This window comes from Piliocolobus tephrosceles, chromosome 17 (assembly GCF_002776525.5).
Source record: "Piliocolobus tephrosceles isolate RC106 chromosome 17, ASM277652v3, whole genome shotgun sequence".
NCBI lineage: Eukaryota > Metazoa > Chordata > Mammalia > Primates > Cercopithecidae > Piliocolobus > Piliocolobus tephrosceles.
In genome coordinates, this window is record NC_045450.1 from 66,402,940 (window position 1) to 66,410,667 (window position 7,728).

Sequence of the window (7,728 nt, forward strand, 5' to 3'; positions counted from 1 at the left end):
CTCTTTCACCCTTCTCCCTACCCCCTCACCTGCCTGCCTGCCTACACCCCAGGCATCGCTTACCACGTGACCCCTTCCTCAAGCTCAGCACGCAATCCCTGAGGCTAGAGGAGGTTGAGGACCTCATGAAGCCCTGAGGCCCATTTCCCAGTTGGAAATACTGTGCGCAGTTCCGAGTCCTGAGCTTCTGAGAGGTGGAGCTGAGACGTGAGCCGGGCTTCACTGGCCTGCCTGGGGCTGCGCGCGGGAGGTTTCTGGGTCTTTGGTACAGTAACACCAGTGGCTGCTGAGTCCCAGCTCAGTGTCAACTGCACCGCTCAGTACTCTGCACAGGGCAGATGAAGGGGCCTTCACTGCACGCCTGTGAAGTGCAGGTTCTGCCTTCACCCTCGTTTTCCAGAAGAGAAACTGAGGACAGTCCCTGCAGCCTGCCCCTGGCCCAGCCCTATCCTTCCACTGTCCACCCAGCAGGAGAAAGCCGCCTAGGCAGCATCTCGAAGCTAGGAAACAACAAGTTCAAAGCCCTCCTTCATGGAGGCAGAACTGACTCCCGGGGGGCCCTGGCCTGGCTCCACTCTCAACAGCAGAAGCTAGATTCTCACCCGGGTCAGAGAGGCGTGGGATTGTTTAGGGGAAGTGAGCGCAGCCGAGACCCCAGGGCTTGGTGGGCCATGGGCCATCCCTTCCCTCCACCTCTGCCCCAGCCTCCCAGTCACTTCCCCAGAGGTGGCCCGGAGAGGGCTGAGAGTGTCTGTGCCCTACAGTTTGGAGACGCCGGCCTGCGGCTCCTGTCGGAACACCTCACCATGCTCCAGGTGCTGAACCTGTGCGAGACCCCGGTCACAGACGCTGGCCTGCTGGCCCTGAGCTGTGAGTGCCTCGGGGGCAACTGGGGGGTGAGGGGCTGCTTTATTCATTCCTTCTTTGCTTCAACCAAACTGGCCAAGCGCTGACTTTGCACCGTGCGCAGATAGAGAAATTCATTCATTCACGAACATGTGTTCACTGCACACCTGCTCTGGACCAGGCACCATTCCAAGGGCCAGGAACAACACAGAGAAAAATATCCCTGACCTCAGGGAGCTTATATTCTAGCGGCAATAGAGAAAATGAATAAGGCCAGCCCATGCCCTCCTGACACTCGCAGTCCACTGAGGGGTCAAGTTCGAGGATGGGGCTGTAGTGTGTTGCCACTGTGGTCCCCCGACCAGTGGCGGCAGCGTCTTCTGGGGGCTGGTCAGAAATGTCCATTCCCAAGCCCCCTTCGGACCTCCTGACTCAGACACCGCACGGTAAGCAGATGTCTGGGAGACTCCTGGGCCCGTTGACATTTGAGAAGCCTTGTCATAATAGAAGGAGCCACAGAATTCTCAAGGAACCTAGAAAGGCCAATTCCTGTGCCCCAGCCCCAACTGACTGAACAACCCTCAGGGATGTTGAGCCCAGGATTCTGTATTTGACCAGCTTTCCCTTTTCCAGGCCCACTGCTTTAAACAAGAAGACCCATGGCTCAGTGGGAAGAGTCAGGGAAGGCTTCCGGGAGAGGTGCTGTTGAGTCTGGGTGTGAAGACAGATTTGTGGGAGTTGGCCAAGGGGGAGGCACCCTGGGCACGGGACGTGACTCCTCCTGGGTCATTGGCAAATTCTGGATGGCTTGGGAGGAGGTGGGGGCAGGTGACTGGGTCAATGGAAGCAGAGAGGCAGCGCTTGGCCAGTTTGGCTGCAAATGCAAATGTACTGCTTCCACTCGCATTCCCCGGGGGCCACGGTCCTCATGAACAGCGCAGATTCCTGGTCCCCGCCGCAGCCCTGCTCAGCATCTCTGAGAGTGGGTGGAGGGGTCTGCTCTCCTTGTGACTCCAACACAAAGCAGAGGTTGAAAGAGGTTGCTTTCAAGAAGCAGCACCCGAGTCAATGACGATGGCGGGGAGCATCCAGGGTTCCCTTAGCGGGGAGATCTTGGGCCTGGTCTGGGGTGTGACAGGCAAGCTCTGGGGACACCACGTCCAGGCAGTGGGGGGACACGGGACACGACAGAGGGACCAGAAGGGAGGGAGACTCAGAGGATGGGAAGAGAACGAAGGCTCTGTTCAAACCAGCACGTGCCTGAAACAGACTTTCAGTATCTAGTGGGCCACCTATCCTGGCTGTGCCTGCGAAACCTTCCTCCCCAGCCCCATCTCCTAATGGGGCCTGGCACCTGCCTTCATCTCCTCCAGCTTGGCCATCCCATACCTGCATACCTTTGGAGCCTCACTCTCCTAACAACTGGATCTGTCTCTTGTACAGCCATGAAGAGTCTCTGCAGTTTAAACATGAACAGCACCAAGCTCTCAGCCGACACCTACGAAGATCTGAAGGTAATTCCATCCTTCTCCCCTCTCTCCTCCCCTCCTTTCTCCAGCCGGCATCTGGGTGCTGGTGCATCTGCTGCCCAGAGCTCATTCTCCAGTAAAAGACGATGACACCCGCAGATCAATACATAAATAATGGCAGGTCAAAAGGAGTAACAAAGAGGAAGCAGCAGGGAAGTCATTGGAAATAGGAGGGCCTGTGTGGCCTGGGGTGATCAGGGATGGCCCCTTTGATGAAGAGGCCGCAGGAGCTGAGACCCAAAAGGTAAGAAGCCAGAAATACAAAGGGCAAGAGGAAGAGCAAGTGTCAAGGTCCTGAGACAGAAGAGATTGGCAAGGCCTGGCTTTGTAGCAAATGTAGCCAGGAACTGAGAGAGGGAATGGGCTGGGGCCGGATGAAAAAGCCCTCACAGGTCACAGCAGAGCAGCGAGTCACACTTTTCAAAGCGCGCTCTGGGTGTTAGGAAATAAATATTTTGAGAGGGAGCAGGAGTAGAAGCAGGGAGGGCTGAGCAGGGCGGGTGCCTCACACCACTGAGGGCTGCAGTGCACCAGCACTAGGCCAGCAAGTGAAATCAGGGAAAGAAAAAGGATCAGAGGGTAGAAGGCAGGGGCGTTTTAAGAAACGCACTTGCACATCTTGGGAAGGTTGGAAGAGCCAGGCCTTCAGTTGCCTCCTGTCATCCTGTCACCCCGTCCTCCTGGGGCTGTACCAGCTGCCCCAGAAGGAGCAGGCGGGACCGGCAAAGGGCCAGCATCCTGGGACGGAAGGGCTGGGCTCAAAGGTGAGAAGGCACAGATGGTGCCCATGAACCACGCTGGCACCTCCGTGCCCTGGAAGCCACTTAGAGGGAATCCCCCAGCAGCCCTTGGCTGGGGCCCATCTCCTACAGCCAGGCCTCCTGCCGCCAGGGCGTGCTCACTGGGGCATCCTCCAGATGCTTCTGGAGCCTCTGTTGTGTACTAGGCCCATGTCAGGGACAGGGACACCAAGGTGTGGCTGCCACACTCCCTGCCCGGGGGACACTCCCTCCTGGCAGGCACAGGCAAGCTCAGCAAACCAAGGTGGGCACAGGGCCTGGTGGGGCCAGGAGGGACAATCAGCAGAGAGTGAGGTCCCAGAGAGGATGTATGGGACACAGCAGGTGGCAGGGACACAGCCAGCAAATCACTCACCCCAGCGTTTAGACCTCAGCACTCAAGGTGGCATCTGCAGATCAGCGCCCTTGGCACCACTTGGGGGCCAACAGAAATGCAGGATCCAGGCCACCCCAGGTAACCCCACCCGGGGGGATCCCTGTGCACACTCATGTTTGAGAAATGGTGCCTGGATTGTCTTGAGTTCAGAGGCTGAAAGTCAGACGCTACTGAGAACAAGCTGGAAAGAGGACATGAGGAGTGCAGGAAAGGCCACTCGGGAAGAAAAATCACTTTCAGTCGATTTTTTCATTTTCACACATTTGAGAGAGACATGGTGCCAACTTGATGCTGCCAGCCTGTGACCGGCCTCCCTGTGGAGGGGACTCCAGCAAACAGCAGCTGCTTATCCTTTGGAGGAGGAGCCTATGCGCAGTGCCAGGCAGGCCACGCCCCTCTGTTCACTGCCCAGTCTGGCCAGACCTTCCCATTTTTCAAGAGAACCTTGAAATCTAGATTCTTCTGCCAAGTCTCCTAATTTTGAAAGGCTGGCTTAGTATGCTTTATAGCACTGCAGGTGGTTGCAGGTCCCCACCTGTGACCTCTGCCTGGGCAGTGGGGAGCCATTGAGGGTTGTTGAGCACAGGAGAGCAGCAGTGAGGAATTGCGTGTGCGTGTGTGTACATGTGTGCATGTTCATGCATACGTATGTGTGCGTGCGTCCAAAAAGTATGCTGGTATGCTGGGCAATGTACAGGAAAGTTGGGAGGGAGGAAGTAAAGGCATGAGGCCAGTTAGGAGGCAGCTACCTCTCTGTTTAGTGGAGGCTTGTTGAGAAAAGAAGCCAACTGTTTATAAAAGAAGAGTGGAAGTGTGGGTAGCCGAAACAGAAAGCAGAAAACAATGGAGAGACGCAGCAGGTGGAATCGTAGAGTCTAGCAGTGCATCCAGCGAAGGGGAAGCCCCAAGTGGGAAGCATCTAAGGCAAAGCCCGGGTACCTGGGACTTACTGGGATCCGCGTCGCTCACCCTGTCCATTTTCTGCTAACGATGAGAATATCACTAACAGTAAAAATAAGAACAGTTTCCTTTCACAGGGCTTATAACGGTGCCCTGGGCTTTCTGCATTTGCTATTTAACCCCCAGCACCATCCTTTGGGCCAGGGACTAGAATGAGATTGGCCCACACAGGAAGACACTGAGGGGCTCCGAGAGGCTGGGTTATCTGCCCACGGTCATGCAGCAGCAAGTGGCAGGACCTGGGTTCAAACCCCAGTGCTTCCACTTGCGAAGACAGAGCCCGAAGCCTGTCTGAGGTGGGGGCATGGGAGCCCCACTGCCTGGTTTCTCTGGGGCCAGGGCACATCCCACCTGCTCTGTTCTTTGCCTAAGGCCACCCAACCCTCCAAGAGCCCAGGGAGCCCACAGCACCAAGGTGGGGAGAGGGTGGCAGGGACCCCCAGCTGGCAGTGTGGGTGGAGTCAGGTACTGTCAGCTTCTGCAAGGGGACGGCCTACGCGTGACAAGGACCCCTATTGCTGCCCGCAGGCCAAGCTTCCCAATTTGAAGGAAGTGGATGTGCGCTACACTGAAGCGTGGTGAAGCTCCCAGCTCGAAGCAGGAAGACATTTGCAACCGCGACAAAACAACTCTTGACTAAGCCGCAGAGCAGCCGGTCCTGGGGTCCCACCCTGGTGCCCTGGCTGTGAGATAGATGGGGAGTCTTTCTGGGGGCGGAGGGGGGAGGGGGGGGGGAGGGGGTCCACAAGCACGCCCAGCCCCCACCGAATTCTTTTAGCTTCGTCATTGGAACCTTTGACCTGATCTAAAGTGGACTTTGTAGCAACAAGAGGAGCATCAGCGGGTCGGGGAGGGGGTTGGGGGTGGGCTGGGGGGTGGGGGACCCTTTGTGGATTTTCTTTGCCTTTGTGTTTGATGCCGTCGTGTGGGAAAAGTCAACTCTGATGCCACCGTAGCGGGCCGGACGGAGGATGCTTTCTTCCTAGAGGCTCCGAGCTGAGCTGCGAACTCGCCCCCCGCCCTTGGGACAAGAAGACCCAGTCACATCACTGCACCCGTCCTGTGTCCTCACCATTGCTATGCAAAGTGATTCTTGTTGTACATAAGATTTAAATAATGCACCTATTTAAGACATGTTGACAAATTGCGGGTCTGGGACCCGCCTCTTATTTATGAAGCCTTCGCCCCCCCCCCCCCCCCCCGCCCTCCCGCCCCCCCACCCCGCCCCGGCGTGTAGTACTGTAGAAACCAGTCAGCTCTCGGGTTAGTGGTAGTAGTATTGTTATTTTTTTAAAGGAAACAAACAGACAACAAAAAGAGAAAAAAAGAACCTCCTTGGAACAATTAATTGTTTTTTCGTGATGGATTCTCTTATGCTAATGCTCTCTCGTCTGTCTGTCTGTCTGTCTGTCTGCCCACCTCCCCCACCCACCACTGTGCGTTTCTGATTTCCACATGTCTCCAACTCCCTCACGAGGTGGGGCTCAGGCTGGAGGAGGAGGAAGGACTGAGATCCCCTCGCTCCTCGAAGGCCCAGGCTCTTTCTCTCGGCGCCTTTTAGACTTGAACGGGAGGCTGCTAACCCGCCCTCTCCAGTCCACCCCGATAAAAAGAGCTGTTCCCCACCACCAGGGAGCTCCTGTCCCTGTCAGCCTTTGCTGTCCCCCGTCCCCAACGGAGACTCTGTCACCCATGGGCTCCCCCTGCCATCGTGTGCTTCACGTGGCCCCATGCATGCCCGCCTCTCTGCATGGTCTCTTGGGAAAAGAGAGATACGTTGCCTCCGCCAGCCCGACTGCCCCCCCCCCACCTTCCACGTGTGACCACTGCAACGAAGACACTCCTTCTGTCCCCACCTGTTCCGAAGACAAACCAACCTCCGTTTCTTTTATAAACAGTCGGCTTTTTCTTAACAAGCCCTCACTGTACAGAACAGCCCGTTGATGGTTTATTTGGGGTCCCCCTCTCCCCCCAGCCCTTTTTTCTGTTGGTTTAGCACAAATACTTCCCTCCTCCGGCACCTCCAAACCTACCCCACAGTCAGTGTACTTGTTTTATATATATTTAATCTTATTCAATGGAAACCATGCTTTTGTCGTTTTATACTTTGCTAGGTAGACTTTATTACCCCCCTACGATGCCCTCATTTTTTTAAAAAAGGAAAAAAAAAAGAAACTGGGTTCCAGTCTTAATTCATTTTCCGTGCCAGGTTTTATTTCGTGTGTGTGTGAGTGTGTTCCGTTTTGTGTTTTGTTTTTTGTTGTTGTTTTTAGTTGTTTGGTTTTCTTTTTTTTCTCCCCGCGCCCCTCCAGTCCCATACTTCACAGCACTCTGGTGCAGGAAGAAGCAGAAGAAAAAAAAAAATTAAAAAGAAAAAAAAAAAAAAAGAAGAAACAAGACATGCCACCTTTCCCCTCGCACTGTTGCTTTTCCTGATGGTTAATACTACTGTCACGTAGCTGTGTACAAAGAGATGTGAAATACTTTCAGGCAAAAATAAACTGTAAGTGACTCATCGGTGTCTGGCCTTTGTGTGCGGTGTCTCGGCGCCCGGGGGGATAAGGTCCAAGGAGGGGGCGAAGCCCAGGTGGGAAGTCCGAGGCTCCGACAGTACTGGGACGCCCTCACTTTCATCTGCACGCACTTCCTGAGGACCAGGGCTCAGCACCCTGGCTGCTGTTGGCTAGTGGGGCCGGAGCCGTGTTTGTTGCAGGGAGCTGTTGTGTTCGTCGCCAGACATTGAACAGCATCCTTGGCTTCTATCCAGCAGTAGCACCCCTTCCCCATTTATGACAACCGGAGTGTCTCCAGATGTTGCCACGTGTCCCGTGGGGAACAATTCGCTCCCCAGGTGAGACTCCGCGTCATAGACCAACGCTCAATGCTGCTGTTCAGCAGGGCCTTACAAAAGCTCTAGCCCAGAGCTACTCCACGGAATGTGCCCTCCATCCACCTGGGGGGTCTTGTGGAAACGAAGATACTGATGCCACAGCTCTAGGTGGGGCCTGGGAATCTGCATTCCTGACGAGCTTCCAGGTGATGCTGTGCTGCTGGTCAGTGCCAGGTTCCTAGACCCACACTTCAGCTGCCTACTCCCCCTAGATGTCTCCAGAGGCAGTCTTGACAAGTCCAAAAAGAAATGCTTTATTTTGGCCGGGCGCGGTGGCTCAAGTCTGTAATCCCAGCACTTTGGGAGGCCGAGACGGGCGGATCACGA

At 55.4% G+C, this 7,728-nt stretch overlaps 1 protein-coding gene across 3 annotated transcripts in view; it reads left to right on the forward strand.

Moving 5' to 3' along the window:
• The window catches only part of CMIP (c-Maf inducing protein), a 273,367-nt gene extending 266,341 nt beyond the window's left edge, over positions 1-7,026 (forward strand). For all 3 annotated transcript variants that reach the window (XM_026447269.1, XM_026447270.1, XM_026447271.1), the window contains 3 exons: positions 765-870; positions 2,290-2,360; positions 5,040-7,026. In XM_026447269.1, the coding sequence (XP_026303054.1) occupies positions 765-870; positions 2,290-2,360; positions 5,040-5,093 (231 nt within the window). In that variant the 3' untranslated portion in view covers positions 5,094-7,026. The remainder of the gene's footprint in view (positions 1-764; positions 871-2,289; positions 2,361-5,039) is intronic.
• Positions 7,027-7,728: the final 702 nt, after the last annotated feature.